The sequence below is a fragment of the Triturus cristatus genome, chromosome 9 (genome assembly GCF_964204655.1).
Source record: "Triturus cristatus chromosome 9, aTriCri1.1, whole genome shotgun sequence".
In the NCBI taxonomy this organism is placed as follows: domain Eukaryota; kingdom Metazoa; phylum Chordata; class Amphibia; order Caudata; family Salamandridae; genus Triturus; species Triturus cristatus.
This window is the reverse complement of record NC_140592.1, coordinates 15,815,265-15,835,037: the sequence shown is the minus strand read 5'-3', so window position 1 is coordinate 15,835,037 and position 19,773 is coordinate 15,815,265. Positions and strand designations below refer to the sequence as shown.

At 48.9% G+C, this 19,773-nt stretch overlaps 1 protein-coding gene across 3 annotated transcripts in view; it reads left to right on the top strand.

The window, feature by feature from the left end:
- PDZRN3 (PDZ domain containing ring finger 3) overlaps window positions 1-19,773 on the top strand; it is a 592,520-nt gene that overhangs the window by 566,012 nt on the left and 6,735 nt on the right. For all 3 annotated transcript variants that reach the window (XM_085624239.1, XM_085624238.1, XM_085624240.1), the window contains 3 exons: window positions 12,458-12,556; window positions 14,929-14,991; window positions 16,885-16,986. In XM_085624239.1, the coding sequence (XP_085480365.1) occupies window positions 12,458-12,556; window positions 14,929-14,991; window positions 16,885-16,986 (264 nt within the window). The remainder of the gene's footprint in view (window positions 1-12,457; window positions 12,557-14,928; window positions 14,992-16,884; window positions 16,987-19,773) is intronic.

The following is a 19,773-nucleotide window of genomic DNA, read 5'->3' as shown; positions in this document are numbered from 1 at the left end:
AATTTAAGGTATTGAATGTAACTCACACGCAGCCTGGTGAATACCGTCCTCCGTACACCGGCCCCTGTGCCTCCAATTATAGGTGCGTTTAAAGCTGTCATTTCATCCCTCCTCGTGCCAAGCTTTCAAAAATGTTGCACATTCCTGCGGGTTGGAGCATGGATTGCTCCAATCCTTCTACTCAATAATAGACGGCGTATCACGCCGACAGGATCGTATTCCATTCCGTTTCACCTCAGCGGTTCAAGCCGTAATTTACACAACGCTGCAAGCTTCACCCAACCACTGAACTCTTATTCGACGGGTGCTGTAGTCCGCTGTAAACGTGAGGGGGAGATCACGTGCAAAATACTCAGCTACCAAAATGCGGAGCACTCTTGGGTGGTTTTCAATAATCATTTATTAGAGCAAATGCATTTCGGCCTCTTAGCCTTCCTCAGTGCTCAATGATTTAGCACCAAACACATCGCATGTTTACATGTAATCCCAGATGCTTTCATTGGAGAAACACTTCACCATGGCCAGTGATGAAGGACTAATCAAATTATCGGTATATATATATATATATATATATATATATATATATAACATTATATGTAAATTAAAAATATTTGCGTATATGTATTCTTTCAAAAAATACAAAAACAATAAACATCTTTTAGAAAACATTACGTAAAACATAATACCCATATCTTAAAAGAAAAAATAACAAATTTATTTAAGGGAAACATATATGAAACTTATTGAAGACTAGTTTTAATTGCTATTGTGAACTAAATATATCAATAATTTATACTTTAAGAATTATGAAAACAATAATTAAACAATTTAAAAAGAATTTATGTTAAAAATATAAACAAAGCTTACAAATTTACATTAACAAATATATTGTAACAAAATATATATCACACTTCATTATAAATTAAAAGCAATATAAAAAATAGCATTTAAATAAAAAAATATATATATATACACATAAAAGCAAAATAATAAAAACAACAACTCAAAATAAACAACGCTAGCAAAAGTGTTGGACTTTAGAGGAGTCAGATTTACTAGTCTAACTCCAATTTAACCAAAAGTTGAGAAAGCTTTGGTTTTGGAGGGGCTAGATTTATTATTTCCTCTCCATGTTTAGCAGAACTTGCTCCTAAACTATAAATTATTAGTTAAATGTAAAAAATAATTACACATATAGGGCCTGATTAGGATGTGGTTCAGACCGAAACCGACAGCTTGTCAGTTGCGGTCCAAACCGCATCTACTGCTGCGGTCTGACTGACGCATTACGATGCGTGCAGTCGAAGGCAGCTGTCGGAGGGACCGACCAACGCAATACGACGGGCTCGGAAAGGCCTCATAACTCCTTAAGGATTACGTTTTCGCCATCTGGATTATGATGTCGGCCTTTCCGACATAGAGAGGCTGTCGGAAAGAAGCCTTCTGGGCCATTAGAGGGCCCCCTTCCCCCCTGGCCACCTCACCTGGGCTTGGGGGGCACCTCCACACGGCGCAGGGATGTTCACAAACTCCCATTTCTCAATTGGAGCTTGTGCTGCGGGTGGTTTCTGACCGCCACACTAGCTCCTATCGAGAAATGGAAGTTTCCAACCGCACTATGTGCGGTCGGATCGTAATTCGGTGTGTGGAACCGCAAACCTGTGGCTGGGCGGTTCCTCCACTGAAACGGGGTCAGTCGGAGGCAACTCTGACCAACATCGTAATCAGACCCTAAATCTTGCAAACTTAAATAAGAATACTAAACAAATATGTTATTAATCTGATCCCTTCAATAATACAATAACACATTGCACCTTGACATGATTTGCATTGGCTCCCCGTGGCTCAACGCGTCAAATGTAAAGCCCTTACTCTGGCCCATGCGGCCCTCCGTGGATCTGGCCCGCTCGTTCTTAGGAAACGCTTTAGCTTTTACGCACCACGAAGAAAACTGTGTTCAGCCTCGCAGTGTCTGGCAGTGATCCCCCGCTTCCGTCTTACAAGAATGGGGGGCAGACCCCTATCCTTCAAGGCAGCAGCAGCTTGGAATTCCTTCCATACGAGCTGCGTAACACTCAAGACCCTAGGCTGTTCAAGAAATGGCTAAAAACCCTGCGGTTTATCTAAGTTGCTTTCAGCTCCTCGTCGTTTTCATTTGGCTTCCACGCTGGGACACTCTTGAGTAGCCATGCGCGATGTAAATGTTAATAACATAACATAAGCTAGACTGATTGTCATTGCTAATGCTTGTTATTTCCGTGCTGCTGCAGCAGCATGAAGGCACACTCAGAGACAGCTTCATATCTCAGGACGGAGCAGAGCATGTACATATTGAAACCTGCCCAGTCATCATAGCCTGATATGTGTCCGAGGCCCGCGTGCGCCAGGAGGCTGCCCCCACAGACACTTGTCATCATACCCAGGGAGGGAGGCGGTACCTGTTCCATGACCCCACAGACACATGCCTTCATTCCTAAGGACGGAAGCGGTTCCAGTTCTATGGCCCGCACAGACACATGTCTTCATACTCAAGGAGGGAGGCGGTATCAGTTCCATGGCCCCACAGACACGTCTTCATTTCCAAGGAGGGAGGCGGTACCAGTTCTATGGCCCCCACAGACACATGTCATCATACCCAGGGACGGAGGCGGTATCAGTTCCATGGCCCCACAGACACGTCTTCATTTCCAAGGAGGGAGGCGGTACCAGTTCTATGGCCCCCACAGACACATGTCATCATACCCAGGGACGGAGGCGGTATCAGTTCCATGGCCCCACAGACACGTCTTCATTTCCAAGGAGGAAGGCGGTACCAGTTCTATGGCCCCCACAGACACATGTCTTCATGCTCAAGGAGGGAGGCGGTACCTGTTCTATGGCCCCACAGACACATGTCGTCATTTCCAAGGAGGGAGGCGGTACCAGTTCTATGGCCCCCACAGACACATGTCTTCATACTCAAGGAGGGAGGCGGTACCTGTTCCATGACCCCACAGACACATGTCTTCATACCCAAGGAGGGGGGGGGGGGGCGGTACTTGTTCCATGGCCCCACAGACACATCTTCATTTCCAAGGAGGGAGGCGGTACCAGTTCTATGGCCCCCACAGACACATGTCTTCATACTCACGGAGGGAGGCGGTACCTGTTCCATGGCCCCACAGACACATGTCTTCATACCCAAGGAGGGGGGGGGGGGCGGTACTTGTTCCATGGCCCCCACAGACACATATTTTCATACACAAGGAGGGAGGCGGTACCTGTTCCATGGCCCCACAGACACATGTCTTCATACCCAAGGAGGGGGGGGGGGCGGTACTTGTTCCATGGCCCCACAGACACATCTTCATTTCCAAGGAGGGAGGTGGTACCTGTTCCAGGGCCCCACAGAACATGTCTCCGTTTCCAAGGGGAGGGAGGGACACCTGTTTCATAGCCCCACAGACACATGCCTTCATTTCCAAGGGGGTACCTGTTCCATGGACCCCACATAAACATGTCTTCATTTCCAAGGAGGGAGGCGGTACCTGTTCCATGGCCCCACAGACACATGTCTTCATACTCAAGGAAGGACGCGGTACCTGTTTCATGGCCCCACAGACACATGCCTTCATACTCAAGAAGGATGCGGTACCTGTTTCATGGCCTCACAGACGCATGTCTTCATTTCCAGGGGGGGGGGGGGGGGGGCGGTACCTGTTCCGTGGCCCCTTCTGTACCTAGCTGGAGCTGGTCCCTGCGGGCCCTGCCGCATAATTACTCAAACATCTAGGTAATGAACACCTGCTCAACGGCTCTTCTCAGGTAATTACAATCTGTTTTTGTCTCAAAACTGGTTTTCCAAGATATTTTTTCTTTTAGATTTCCCAGCTGATTTGTCTCTGTTTGACATGAGGCCTCAGGTTTGTCAATTATGGGCAGTTTGCTTGTCACAGTGCACCCTGGGACATGTAAAATGTGTTTTTTATTATTTAAAACATGAAATAGAGTCGTTTTGGGAAGCAGGCAGCAGGCGCTGGCTAGAGTCAGCGGCGCTGCTTGTTAGAAAGAATATTTTATAGTGCTTCAGCCTTCCAAGCACTTTGTGATCAGCTGTGTCTTGACACAATGCGCTTTGAGCCCAGTGGAGCTTAAAGATGAAGACATAGATGTTCTTTATGTGATCAGTTTTCTTATCTCTGTTTTTTAATATAGCGCCCACAAGCTTTGTCGAGTGCTTCGACACACTTTAAACACACACATTTAGAAAAGAGATTCATAGAAAGTGGCGGCAGAAAAGGACCAACAAGCCCCTCTGCCCCTCCAGTTCTATCTCACCTGCCCCTCGAGGCCCCTTTAGTCCCCAGTTTGCCCTGCTAAGACCCCTTTACCACCCGAGTACCTCCACGGCCCTCGCCACCATTAGCTTTTACTGTTCTCTAAGTCTGGTTGGGCGTCGTCCACTCTCTCGTACTTACAGTCTCCAAAGCCAGTCTGAAGACCTAACCACCTGCTGTCTCAGGGCCTTACCATGAGTTTGGCGGTCTTGTAGCGGGCCGCCACGCCAGTGCCCCTCTCGAAGACTGACAACCCATAAGATGACCACGTGCCGCACTCCGACTGGAATCCGGGTGGGGCGGTCCTGCGGCGGCTGGCCCTTGGTGGCGCCGTGCTGTGGCTCATATGTGAACTTTAGCACGGCACCTCAATGGGAACACCATTGCACGTTCCTGCAGGGCATGGACTAGCCATGCAGGAACTGGGAGCACATGCATACAGGGGGCACACTATTTGCCCCCCCCCTACATGCATCCCCTGCACAGAGGAACCAGGGGGCACTGTAGGGCCCTCTTAGTTTCCTCCCCGCCACACCTTTCAAGGCAGGCACACCACCATGGAAACTCCAGCTGTGATGAAACTCGCAGTATGCTTAGCAGTGCTGCTGGGGCACCAGCAGCATATTGCGGCCTCAGACCGCTGCGCCACCGCCGAGGGATCGCAAATCTGCGGTATCAGTGGTCCAGGTACCGCCACCATGACTTCCGCCGTAGGGGCAGTCAGGTCCTCAGTGTCAACAGACGCCTTTTGTGCTACCAAGATTGTGCCCGGCGTCCCTTCCTGCAGATCCCTCCCGTTGTGTTCTCTGTGTTTGTGATTGCGTGAAGCGCTCTGACACCCTCCAGAATGAATAAATCAATAAAAGCGCGGTCTTCAGAAAATTCATGTTGGGTGCGGTCATTCTCTTCAACACTGTCCGCATGGTTGTCTTTTACCTGAGCGAAAGAAGTTCTACTTTCAAACCAAGACAACAGCTCTTATTTTCCATATATGACAATAAAATGATTTGTTGTGTGAAACCCTTCATGTCTGCAGGGTAATAAAAATAAGGTTTAATGAAAATAAAAGACAAGTATAGTGGCATAATTTATGTCCTGGTGAGTTTATTTTAATTTTTTATTATATGATTTTGATAATGTAAATATTGGAAACACGTTTATTCCTTTAAAATGAGGAGAATGTAAATAAAGGAAATTCTAAATATGTAGAAATGAAGGTAGAAAAGTTGGTGCGTGCAAACTGCAGTTTAACTGGAAGTGCCAGGTCTCATCGCCTAACACCAGTGCTTAATTTGAGCCAGTGTGGCCGGTGGAGGACACCGTTTCTGATATTTAGATGTCGGCACTTATTTTTTACCAAAAGCGACAGAGGGAAGAACGCACAAAGCAGAAAGACGACACAAAGGGAGGAAGCAGAAGCCGGCAGGAGTGTGATAAAGGGGCGGGGAGTGTCTGGTGGAGGATTAAAGAGGCGTGAGGTGGATTGAAGAATACAAGCCTGGCTATTAGAGAAATTGGCATTAACTGCACCTGCCGTGGGCTTCTGAGCAGCGCTTTGGGCACCGGCTTTCATTCTTATACAAAATAACCACTGCCTGACACCTTTTTCGTAGACTTGGGTTTTTAGGTCTCGCCTGATCCAGCGCATGCGCTGGTCTGGCGAGACATTTTGTGAGGGCTCCAAAAAGTGCTACCAGGCCAGCCTAGAGCTACAGTGCATGTACGCGGGCGCGCGCGTCGCGCTTTACTGCGATTATTTTCACTTTCATGGCCGCACGGCCGCTTTGATGTTTGATCGCGATCACGTTCTCCGTGAGGCTTCAATAGATTGCAGCAGTTAAAACAAGCATTGGCATAGCCAATAGGTCTCGTCTTTGGGACCTTATAAGTGTTTAGTTATGCAACTGTTGCATGGCTAAACACTTATAAGGTCCCAAAGGCGAGACCTATTGGCTATGCCAATGCTTGTTATTAGGGGTGGGCGGAATATTCCATCCCACCCTCGGAATTGGCAGATGTGACTCTTGTAATGCAGCGTTCCGGCTAAACTCCACCCATCATCAAATGGTGGTATATTTTCTCGCCTGAGGCTCCAGAATGGTACGTTGGCATATACAAGTGTGCTTTGCTGTCCCCTAGTGTGATTTCCGGTCTCTAGGAGGACATCCAGTCTACTTGAGCTGCAGCAAAATTAACTCGAGTAGCTGTGCCCTCTGTTGCACCGCGTGGTGCCATTGGCGCTGATATTTCAGTGCTAAACGCACTTCCAGCAATAAACTCCATTGCGATGTGCCTATTTCCGCACGTTGGCAGAATTCTGACGAGTCTTGCAGAGTTTTTATGTAACTCCATAGAATTCCACGGAGTAATATTCAGCGAGTTCCGTGCACCGCTAGTTTTTATTTAGTTGTTCACCGTTCTAAGAGCTGCATCCTTCCTTCAGTTGATCCAGTTGGACTAAGGAAGGCCGCGTCCTTGCTTAAGTTGATCCAGTTGGACAAAGGAAGGCCGCGTCCTTGCTTAAGTTGATCCAGTTGGATGAAGGAAGGCCGCGTCCTTGCTTCAGTTGATCCAGTTGGATTAAGGAAGGCCGTGTCCTTGCTTCAGTAGATCCAGTTGGACTAAGGAAGGCCGCGACATTGCTTCAGTTGATCCAGTTGGACTAAGAAAGGCCCCGTCCTTGCTTCAGTTGATCCTTGCTTCAGGAGATCCAGTGTGACTAAGGAAGGCCGCGTCCTTGCTTCAGTTGATCCAGTTGGACTAAGGAAGGCCGCGTCCTTCCTTCAGTTGATCCAGTTGGACTAGGGAAGGCCGCGTCCTTGCTTAAGTTGATCCAGTTGGACGAAGGAAGGCCGCGTCCTTGCTTCAGTTGATCCAGTTGGATTAAGGAAGGCCGCGTCCTTGCTTCAGTTGATCCTTGCTTCAGTAGATCCAATTTGACTAAGGAAGGCCGTGACCTTGCTTCAGTTGATCCAGTTGGACTAAGGAAGGCCGCGTCCTTGCTTCAGTTGATCCAGTTGGACTAAGAAAGGCCGCGTCCTTGCTTAAGTTGATTCAGTTGGATTAAGGAAGGCCGCGTCCTTGCTTCAGTAGATCCAGTTTGACTAAGGAAGGCCGCGTCCTTGCTTCAGTTAATCCAGTTGGACTAAGGAAGGCAGCGTCCTTGCTTCAGTTGATCCAGTTGGACTAAGGAAGGCCGCGTCCTTGCTTCAGTAGATCCAGTTTGACTAAGGAAGGCCGCGTCCTTGCTTCAGTAAATCCAGTTTGACTAAGGAAGGCCACGTCCTTGCTTCAGTTGATCCAATTTGACTAAGGAAGGCCGCATCCTTGCTTCAGTAGATCCAGTTGGACTAAGGAAGGCTACGTCCTTGCTTCAGTTGATCCAGTTTGACTAAGGAAGGCCGCGTCCTTGCTTCAGTTGATCCTTGCTTCAGTAGATCCAGTTGGACTAAGAAAGGCCGCGTCCTTGCTTCAGTTGATCCAGTTGGACTAAGGAAGGCCACGTCCTTCCTTCAGTTGATCCAGTTGGACTAAGGAAGGCCAAGTCCTTCCTTCAGTTGATCCAGTTGGACTAAGGAAGGCCGCATCCTTGCTTTAGTTGATCCTTGCTTCAGTAGATCCAGTTTGACTAAGGAAGGCTGCGTCCTTGCTTCAGGTGATCCTTGCTTCAGTAGATCCAGTTGGACTAAGGAAGGCCGTGTCCTTGCTTCAGTTGATCCAGTTGGACTAAGGAAGGCCACGTCCTTCCTTCAGCTGATCCAGTTGGACTAAGGAAGGCCACGTCCTTCCTTCAGTTGATCCAGTTGGACTAAGGAAGGCCGCGTCCTTGCTTCAGTTGATCCAGTTGGACTAAGGAATGCCACGTCCTTCCTTCAGTTGATCCAGTTGGACTAAGGAAGGCCACGTCCTTCCTTCAGTTGATCCAGCTGGACTAAGGAAGGCCACGTCCTTCCTTCAGTTGATCCAGTTGGACTAAGGAAGGCCACGTCCTTCCTTCAGTTGATCCAGTTGGACTAAGGAAGGCCCAGGACTGAATGAATGGTGCTTGGACTGTATGAAGAGAGGAGTCACTCCCAAGTGAGACGAGTGTTCGCTCTAGAGAGCGGCAGCTATTTAATTACAATGATTATCACAAACCCTGGGATTATAACAAACCCTGCTACTTCTGATGATTCCAAAGAGTGCAGGATTGGATGGGCATGGAGAAAGCAGTATTTTATTGGGCCTGTGTTCAACGTACCCTGTGTGATCCCTGAGTGAGTGTAGTGCATTACTTGCATCTCCCTCTTGAACTTACAGGGTTGGAGAATCGACCCTGATGCTCCTGGGAGATGGGAGACAAGAGACAAAAACATGTTCAGCTTTGTTTCCACCAAGAAAATGCCTCTGTAGATGCGGAGCAAACTCTTCACTTTTAGGTCTCGCTGAGCCAGCGCATGCGCTGCTCTGCGAGACATTTAGTATCGGGGTTTTCAAAGTGCTGCCAGAGGTTTTTGGTGGCCTAGCGCTTGCGTTCATGCGAGCGTGCACATGCGCAGCCGCCATCTGCCTCCCAGCACGATCACTTTCACTTTCTTCGTGCTGCTGCGCGCGCGCATCACTGGCGTGTTTTTTTTAATATTACTTACAAGCTTCCCGCGTCGCGCGGCCAATGCTTGTTTTTTTTTAGCAACAGGCCCATTTTTTCTACCCGTTCATTAAAGGATGAGTTGTGCTTCCGCCATAAAATACCGTCAGCACTCTCCACCTGAGCACCACCCTTTGTCGGTGTGTACGTCTGCCTCTATGACTCCTCCAAGATGCAGCACAATGACTGGGCAAAGGCAACCTATTCTGTTTCTCTCTTAAATAATTCTACTGCTTTCCTCCAGTGCTGGTACTTTTCTCGCAACTTGATCGGTCTGCCGGTTGTTGACTAAACTACTGAAAGCGTATTTCCTGTAGAATGCTTCAAGGACTGTGGTTCTCAATTAACTGGAAAATGTGCATGAGATGCTTCTAATCAAAGGACACTGCGGATCGGGAAATGTTCCGGAATATATTTATATCTTTATTTTTTTTTTTTTTTAAATGAATTGGTGAAAGACAACCGATTATATTTGCGCTGCAGTTACATTATGTTCAACAAAGCACTTTACAACACATAGAGAGGAAGATTACATCACCCAGAAACCCAAAGGAGAAAATGTGAACACAACAGGTGGCGATACTTTAAAGAAAGACCAAAAGGACTCTCAGTGAACACGACCAAGACCGCAAGGACGAAACGCATGGATTGTTTTTCTGTGTGTAATAAAATAAAAAATTAGGGCCTCTCGGAGAGTAAGGCGGTATTACCGCTTGATGTCAGCTACGGGTCACCCTGCTTCAGCCATGGGTTCACTTCACTATGAGTGAAGCTTTCTGGCCATGCACACGGTGCCGTCCCCTTCAATGCCATGGACTACTGCGGCAATGTTTCGTTTTTGATTACAAAATATATTTTTTGCTTTAATCCAATGCTTGGTTTTATTACGTTGGTGCATGACCAACAGCACCCCCTACACTGCTGCCCGGTCACTTGCATGAAACGCGCACATAAAGTGCACAATCCATTACTTTAAATTAAAAAAAAAGAAAAGTCCAAGAAGGCCACCCAAGCTTCACCGTGTCTACTTGCATGACGCCCATCCTTTAATGGGGTTTACCTTAATAAATAAGCACTGGCATAGCCAATAGGTCTCGCCTTTGGACCTTATAAGTGTTTAGCCATGCAAAAGTTGATGTTGTTGCAGTAAGGATATTGTGCTGCATAACTAAATAATTATAAGGTCCCAAAGGCGAGACCTATTGGCTATGCCAATGCTTGTTTCTGTAGTTTTTCTGTTTCTCACATCCTATTCTGCAGCCGCCCTCCGATGAGCAGTCACATGTGTCACGCTGCTCTTCGTAGACATAGCGCCTTCTTAAGGACCCATGTATTGGTTGACGCAGGCACTAAACTGACGTTTGTGGAAGCATCTAGTTGATTGGTGTAGAAGATGTTTGTGTACTGGCGAGTTGCTCCGGTAGGGACATGTTTTATCACGGTGTCTGGTCCCTCAGGAGGGTTGTTATTTTAAGATGGCTGGGGCATCCTACCGCTCCTTTCAAAGGGTGGTTGTTCTATCACATCCGCTGTTGCATCAAGGGACATGGTTCATCCGGAGAACTGTTTCCTCTGAAAGTCTGTTTCATCGTGAAGTCTGTTCCAACATGAGGTCTGGATCGCCAGGGTGGTCCTGCCACTAGTGGAGCACAAGTCACCCATTGCACTGACGCCTGAGCTTGACTCATCACCCCGATACTGCGGCCTGAGAACAGATCACCCCTGGCACTGCTGCCTGAGCACACGTCACCCCTGGCACCGCTGCCTGAGCACACGTCACCCCTGGCACCGCTGCCTGAGCACACGTCACCCCTGGCACCGATGCATGAGCACTCATCACCCCGATACTGCGGCCTGAGCACAGATCACCCCTGCTAACGCTGCCTGAGCACACGTCACCCCTGGTACCAATGCCTGAGCACACATCTCCACGATACTACGTCCTGGGCACACATCACCCCTGGCACCGCTGCCTGAGCACAGATCACCCCTGGCACCGCTGCCTGAGCACAGATCACACCGGCACCTCTGCCTGAGCACAGATCACCCCGGCACCGCTGCATGAGCACAGATCACCCCGGCACCGCTGCCTGAGCACAGATCACCCCGGCACCGCTGCCTGAGCACACGTCACCCCTGAGCGGCGACGCAGTCTCCATGTGTCGGGTCCACGTCAGGCAGACGCTGCCCCGACCCTTCCAGCCTGTCTATGGTGCTGGCCTCTGCAGAAACTTCCCAGCTGCCCTCTAGGCTAGTGAGCCGTGGCAACAGCTCGGAGCCGGTCCTGGCGGGTGTGCGCCCGTCACAGTTTAGATAAGTATTCGTGGTGCTTATAACATGCAGCCCCTAAAAGCGGTCATTTCCCCTGATATCCGCCTCTGTCTCGCGCGGGGTTCAGATCCTGTCCCCGCAGTTCACAAACACAGACGCTTCTGCGATAATCGCTTGTTTGACAGACGAGCTGCACTTTGGGCTAAAATGGACTTTAATGAGGAATGTGCCGGGGGCGCGCTTTGCCCTCTGACCTCTCACGTCACTTTGAAGTGCCATGATGCGCTGATGTGTAAATGTTTATATGTGAAGGTGAGCTCGACTTGTCAGGATGCCAAAGGTTGTGACGACTCTGTGTTAAATTCACTTTAAACTCAAGTCTACAGTACTGTGTATGTACATGGTGTGCAGCGTTGGTCCAGTGCACGGGGCGCCTATAGATTCCTGCAACAATCCAGACTCTTTTCAGTTTACTAAAATTATAGATACAAGGTCGCTATTCACAGGTGCCTCCTGCCAGCCCCCTTCACCCATTGGTCTGTTGTTGCATCATTCACTATTCTTCCTGTTCACTACAGCCCATTGGCTAACTTCAGCATGAGCGATGGCGTTCAGCCCTTTCACAAGGAACGCATCCGCTCGCAAAGTAGTTCCCTTCAGTGCCAGGGTCCACCATGCCAGTCTACTTTTGGAGAACATACATATTTGTGCTTTTTGCTTATGTTTTTCTTCTTATTCAATGTATAAAAGTTTGTCAGCTTCCCCAACAATAAAGTTTTACAAAACCTTGACAAAGCAAAACAAACATTAGCAAAGTCAGTAGGCTGGCAACCAAAGCCAGGCCTATTGGCTTTGCCAATGCTTGCTTACGAGAGAGGTAATATTTGTCGTCAGACTCGGTGTGAACTCTTGGTAATTTCTCTTTTCTGTGAACAATCCAAGCCTCCCTTTCAAATGTCTTGATATTGGTTTTGGGGTCACCAATGCGCTGCACATTGATCTCTGGTACATATATTACTTTTAGATGTGTAGATTAACCTGCTCCCAGTGATTGTCGTAGATTCCTGGCTCTTTAAGTAAACCTATCGATAGTATCCGACGCCGTGTTGGGCCTCAGCGCCAAGAAACCGCTTGGTGTATGTATGTGCTCTACAAGTTCTAGTAACATAACATAACATCCAGCGCACAGCGTACAAGGTGCACGTGTCCAGTGCATTAATCACTGTCCCTTTTCTATTTCCAGCAAGTGGACCTGTACCGACTGAACAGCCAGGAAAAACTGGGCCTGACGGTGTGCTACCGGACGGACGACGAGGACGACACGGGCATATACATCAGCGAGGTACCCCACGGCTTCTCCACACATTATTACTACAGGAACAGTGCTTTAAATGAGCGGGTACTCACTGGAACTCAGTAGCGAGGGTACCAGCACTTCTCAGAAGCAAATAGGTACTCTGGGGTGATGGGGGCCCACACTTCTTTAGTTTGGAAGTGGGAGGACCAGCTGGTATCAGCGGAGGCACGGTGCTGTTACTGGTAGAATATTGGCACATGTTATCAGAGACATAATACTTTTAAATGGAGCGTGCCAGCACTTATCAGCAGGGGTACACGATTCTATAGGGGAACCCTGAGCACTTTTTTACACAGGTGCAATCATTTTAAAGAGAGAGTGCCAGCACTTATCAGCAGGGGTACACGATTCTATAGGGGAACCCTGAGCACTTTTCTACAAAGCTGCAATCATTTTAAAGAGAGAGTGCCAGCACTTATCAGCAGGAGTACACGATTCTATAGGGGAACCCTGAGCACTTTTCTACACGGGTGCAATCATTTTAAAGAGAGAATGCCAGCGCTTATCAGCAGGGGTAAGCAATTATATAGGGGAACCCTGAGCACTTTTTTACACAGGTGCAATCATTTTAAAGAGAGAGTGCCAGCACTTATCAGCAGGAGTACACTATTCTATAGGGGAACCCTGAGCACTTTTCTACACAGGTGCAATCATTTTAAAGAGAGAGTGCCAGCGCTTATCAGCAGGGGTACACGATTCTATAGGGGAGCCCTGAGCACTTTTCTACACGGGTGCAATCATTTTAAAGAGAGAGTGCCAGCACTTATCAGCAGGAGTACACTATTCTATAGGGGAACCCTGAGCACTTTTCTACACAGGTGCAATCATTTTAAAGAGAGAGCGCCAGCACTTATCAGCAGTGGTACACTATTCTATAGGGGAACCCTGGCCACTTTTCTACACAGGTGCAATCATTTTAAAGAGAGAGCGCCAGCACTTATCAGCAGGGGTACACTATTCTATAGGGGAACCCTGAGCACTTTTCTACACAGGTGCAATCATTTTAAAGAGAGAGTGCCAGCACTTATCAGCAGGAGTACACTATTCTATAGGGGAACCCTGAGCACTTTTCTACACAGGTGCAATCATTTTAAAGAGAGGGCGCCAGCACTTATCAGCAGGGGTACACTATTCTATAGGGGAACCCTGAGCACTTTTCTCTACACAGGTACAATCATTTTAAAGAGAGAGTGCCAGCACTTATCAGCAGGAGTACACTATTCTATAGGGGAACCCTGAGCACTTTTCTACACAGGTGCAATCATTTTAAAGAGAGAGTGCCAGCACTTATCAGCAGGGGTACACTATTCTATAGGGAACCCTGAGCACTTTTCTACACAGGTGCAATCATTTTAAAGAGAGAGTGCCAGCACTTATCAGCAGGAGTACACTATTCTATAGGGGAACCCTGAGCACTTTTCTACACAGGTGCAATCATTTTAAAGAGAGAGCGCCAGCACTTATCAGCAGGGGTACACTATTCTATAGGGGAACCCTGAGCACTTTTCTACACAGGTGCAATCATTTTAAAGAGAGAGTGCCAGCACTTATCAGCAGGGGTACACTATTCTATAGGGGAACCCTGAGCACTTTTCTACACAGGTGCAATCATTTTAAAGAGAGAGTGCCAGCACTTATCAGCAGGAGTACACTATTCTATAGGGGAACCCTGAGCACTTTTCTACACAGGTGCAATCATTTTAAAGAGAGAGTGCCAGCACTTATCAGCAGGGGTACAATACTTTTAATGTGAGAGTACCGTCACTTCTCAGCAGATTCAGAAAGCACGTTTTTCACGTCACCCGTCCCTGTGCGAGAAGTTACTAGAAAGCAGGTTCATAATATTTTTATTACAATATTGATAATTTCACAATATTAGCATCGTTTAACAGGTGAAAAATCCCACAAATAAATTTTGTGGGAGATTATCCCTAGAACGCTATTTCTGCATATTTGAGGTTGTAGCTAGTTGGTGGGCGGAATTTGCGTAGTCCCGCTACGCAAAGCTCCGCAAAACGGTAAAAAATCTCCGCAAGCACGCAAAAGTTCCACGAACACGCGGAATTGCTTGTTCTGCCCGTTCGCGATGCTTTTTTCCTGTTCGCGAACACTGTTTGCGTGCTCGGAGAGAAATATCTTGCGAACATGCATTTTGAAAGCGCGAACAAGCAAACAATTCCGCAAAGCCGCGGAATTTTTGGCAATCCCGCTTTCTACGCGGAATGCGAAATTACCCAAATTCCGCAAATTCTGCGAACGGAACGGAATTTACCGCCCAGGCCTAGTTCTAGCTCCCACAGTGTCAGCTTCCAGCAGCACTAAGCATGGACGGTAAATATGTTTTTTTCTTCTCCTAGATTGATCCGAACAGCATCGCTGCCAAGGACGGGCGCATCCGGGAAGGTGACCGCATCATACAGGTAAGAGCGCTGTTTTAACCCTTTCAGAGTAGATTCACTTGTGGGTCAGGTCTTAAAACATAATTCACAAGTTTGGTCGCACGTATGAGGGTGTCTTTCACGTTCCAATAGCATTTATGAGGGGAGCACGACCGTTGCAATGATAAACTGCTTTTATGCACTTCCTGTCCTGGAAACGGCGGGATTTCCACACAATTCCTATGGGTTGGTAAGAATATATATATATTAAGTTTCAGAGGACAAAGGGAACTCCCCATAGCATGTTGATGGGGCTTGGTCCGATTTCTATAGGAATTCCCAGTGCAGAAAAGGAAGAAAAAAGTTGTCCCCTGCATTTCCTGCTGCTCTTTTTATGCGGATATGTAATTGTGTTTTTTACTTGAGAAAAATGAAATTGTAAAAGTTATTTTCTGAGAAGCAGGCCGGCCCATTGTCTCTGCTTTCAGGGTGTTGCTGCAGAAAACATTGTCAGAGCAGGCATGAGTTTTGGGGTGCACTAGGTTGAGGACACAACCAGGACGTTGAAACAAAACAATTCGGAAAGCAGAAAGTTGTTAATGCCCTGAGTGTTATAGGTGGGCACATGAGGGTTTTACCGTTAACGTGCAGAGCGAGAGCCGCAGAAAAGGACATTGGATGGTGGCAAATCCCTTTTATTCTCGCTTTTTCTCCAGAAGGGGGTGGGGACTGGCAGTGGGAGGGGCTATAGGTGACAGCTGCATGCCTCAGGTGGTGTCCAGCATTGGCCCACGTGGCTAGGGTCACTCCCTGTGGAATGATTCGACGTGCACTGATCTCGTACAGGTATCTCTGAATCAGTCTTCGATGGGGCCCTTGTGGACTCATGTTGGGCACCCCTGGCGTAGGACAACAGAGTTTGGAGGCGACTTGAGAAGGCGGATTGGGTTGGCGTTAACATAGCGCTTTCCAACCCCTCGGGAGGGGGCACGGTAGACACGAGGGTACTCACGTCTCTGTTGTGGGGCAGGGGCGCCCTGGAGGAAGTTCTGAAAAGAGCACTTACCTAGCACAGTATCAGAACGCCACACGTCCAGCTTCCTGAAGCCTACAGAGGGGCGTAGAGCCTGTGCGCCCCCGCCCCCTGATGCATGGACTAGCGAGGCCAGTAGAGGTACAAGGGAGGCAGCAGTTATGGAAGTGAAGGAAAGAGGGGCTCTCTAGCGCGTGACAGAAGGGGGGGCTCTCTCGGTGGACACGTGAGACAATCACGAGGCTCACGTGAGACAATCACGAGGCCCATCCCCACACGTCCAGCTCCCTGAAGCCTACAGAGGGGCGTAGAGACCGAGCGCCCCCCCCCCCCCCCCCTTCAGGGGCTAGCTAGGAGATCGGCAGAGGTGCCAGGGAGGCAGGAGTTATGGAAGTGAAGGAAACAGGGGGTCTCTAGCGCGCGACAAAAGGGGGGTGTTCTCCAGGTGGAGGTGGTGGATATTAGCTGGAAGGGAGGCAGTAGTAATGGAGGTGTAGGAAAGAGGGGGTCCCTAGTGCCCTGACAGAAGGGAGGGCTCTCCAGGTGGACACGTGGGACAGTCTCCTTCCAAGAAGTGACGCATAGGACACACTGTTCCCCAGAACTGCCGGGACCAGGTCTTCGATTTGTGGTACCAGCCGCGTGAGTTGGAGACCTCCAGAGTCCACCAGAGCCGGGTGCTGTCAGAGGGTTAGACCCACAGGCTGAACCTGTAAACATTGCCTGGGCAGGACCCATGATAGTGTCAAAGCCGAGGGGTCTGGTTGGATGTATAGGGTCTGATAGGGCCATCCTATGGGACGCCTGTAATATGGTGCACGGGCGCCCTGTGAGTGGGACGAAAAGAGCATACATTGAACCCCCCTCTCACACATCCTTACCACACACACTTGTACTTTCAGATCAATGGCGTCGAAGTGCAGAACCGAGAGGAGGCCGTGGCGCTGCTGACGAGCGAGGACTGTAAGACGGTGTCCCTGCTGGTCGCGAGGCCGGAGCTCCAGGTGAGGTGGCCCAGGTGTTTGCATTAATGGCCTTTGTGATAGGTCTGAGGCTGACCCCTCAGGCCGTGTACCTTAGTGGGTGTGTGTTACGTCATCCGGTGCAGTCTGAAGCAGGCACCCCCACACCTGAGCGCTGCCGTGCACGAGGACACAGACGACACGTCCACCCCTCAGTTATTCTCTGTGCTCACCCTCGGCAGCCCCTGGAATGAGTTTACACCAAACGTTAACACACAGGTAGAAGGTGCAAACCCTGTGTGTTATTATTGTTCACATTAAAAGCTGAGAATCGCATCATGATCTGAAGTGATGTCGAAGGTCACTTTAGAGTGACCTTGACTTGGTCTTAACGTGAACCATAGTCTGTGTTGACTCTCCCTGGCACATGTTTCGTGCTCTCTCACAGTGCGTGCTTTCTCATAGCTCATGCTCTCCCAGACAGCTCGTTCTCTCACACACAGCTCCCAGGCAGCTCATGCTCTCCCAGACAGCTCGTTCTCTCACATACAACTCCTAGGCAGCTCATGCTCTCACAGACAGCTCATTCTCTCACACACAGCTCCTAGGCAGCTCATGCTCTCCCAGACAGCTCGTTCTCTCACACACAACTCCTAGGCAGCTCATGCTCTCCCACAGAGTTCCTAGGCAGCTCATGCTCTCACAGACAGCTCATTCTCTCACACACAGCTCCTAGGCAGCTCATGCTCTCACAGACAGCTCATTCTCTCCAAGACTCCCACAGAGCTCATTCTCTCCTATACAGGTTCCTGGCAGCTCATGCTCTCCCAGACAGCTCGTTCTCTCACACACAACTCCTAGGCAGCTCATGCTCTCACAGACAGCTCGTTCTCTCACACACAGCTCCTAGGCAGCTCATGCTCTCACAGACAGCTCGTTCTCTCACACACAGCTCCTAGGCAGTTCATGCTCTCACAGACAGCTCATTCTCTCCAAGACTCCCACAGAGCTCATGCTCTCCCAGAGAGCTCATTCTTTCACAGACAGCTCCTATGCATCCCATGCTCTCCCAGATAGCTCATGCTCTCCCAGACAAATCATTCTCTCCCACAGAACTCATGTTCTTTGACAGCTCATTCTCTCCCAGACAGCTCCTAACCAGCTCATGCTCTCCCAGACAATTCATTCTCTCACAGGCAGATCCTGGGCAGCTCATGCTCTCCCACTCTGCTCATATTTGACACAGCTCATACTCTCTGCAGAGCTCATACTCTCCCACTCTGCTCATATTTGACATAGCTCTTACTCTCTGCACGGCCCATGCTCTCTTACTCTGCTCATATTTGACACAGCTCATACTCCCTGCACGGCTCATGGACTCCCGCTCTGCTCATATTTGACACAGCTCTTACTCTCTGCACGGCCCGTGCTCTCTTACTCTGCTCATATTTGACACAGCTCATACTCCCTGCACGGCTCATGGACTCCCGCTCTGCTCATATTTGACACAGCTCATACTCTCTGCACAGCTCATGCTCTCCCACTCTGCTCATGTTTGACACAGCTCATACTCCCTGCACGGCTCATGGTCTCCCGCTCTGCTCATATTTGACACAGCTCATACTCCATGCACGGCTCATGGTCTCCAGCTCTGCTCATATTTGATACAGCTCATACCCCCTGCACAGCTCATGCTCTCCCACTCTGCTCATATTTGACACAGTTCAAACTCCCTGCACAGTTCATGCTTTCCCGCTCTGCTCATATTTGACACAGCTCATACTCCCTGCACAGCTCATGCTCTCAGTCTCTGCTCATTTTTTACACAGCTCATACTCTCTGCACGGCTCATGTTCTCCTATGCTGCTCATATTTGACACAGCTCATACTCCATGCACAACTCATGCTCTCCCACTCTACTCATATTTGACACAGCTCATACTCTCTGCACAGCTCATGCTCTCCCATTCTGCTCATATTCCATACAGCTCATATCCCCTGCACAGCTCATGCTTCGCCGCTCTGCGCATATATGATGCAGCTCAAGCTCCCAGCACAGCTCATGCTGTCCCGCTCAGCTAATATTTTACACAGCTCATACTCTCTGCACGGCTCATGCTCTCCCACTCTGCTCATATTCCACCCAGCTCATATCCCCTGCACAGCTCATGCTCTCCCACTCTGCTCCTATTTGACACAGCTCACACTCTCTGCACAGCGCATGCTCCCCCTCTCTGCTCATATTGGACACAGCTCATACTCCCTGCATGGCTCATGCTCTTTCACTCTTTTCATATTTGACACAGCTCATACTCTCTGCAAAGCTCATTCTCTCCCACTCTGCTCCTGTTTGACACAGCTCATACTCTCTGCACAGCTCATGCTCTCCAATTCTGCCCATATTTGACACAGCTCAAACTCCCTGCATGGCTCAGGCTCTCCCACTCTGCTCATAATTGACACAGCTCATACTCTCTGCACAGCTCATGCTCTCTCGCTCTGCTCATATGTGATACAGTTTATACTCCCTACACGGCTCATGGTCTCCCGCTCTTCTCATATTTGATACAGCTCATACTCTCTGCACAGCTCATGCTCTCCCACTCTGCTCATGTTTGACACAGCTCATACCCCCTGCACAGCTCATGCTCTCCCACTCTGCTCATATTTGACACAGTTCAAACTCCCTGCACAGCTCATGCTTTCCCGCTCTCCTAATATTTGATACATCTCATACTCCCTGCACAGCTCATGCTCTCCCTCTCTGCTCATTTTTACACAGCTCATATTCTCTGCACGGCTCATGGCCTCGTATGCTGCTCATATTTG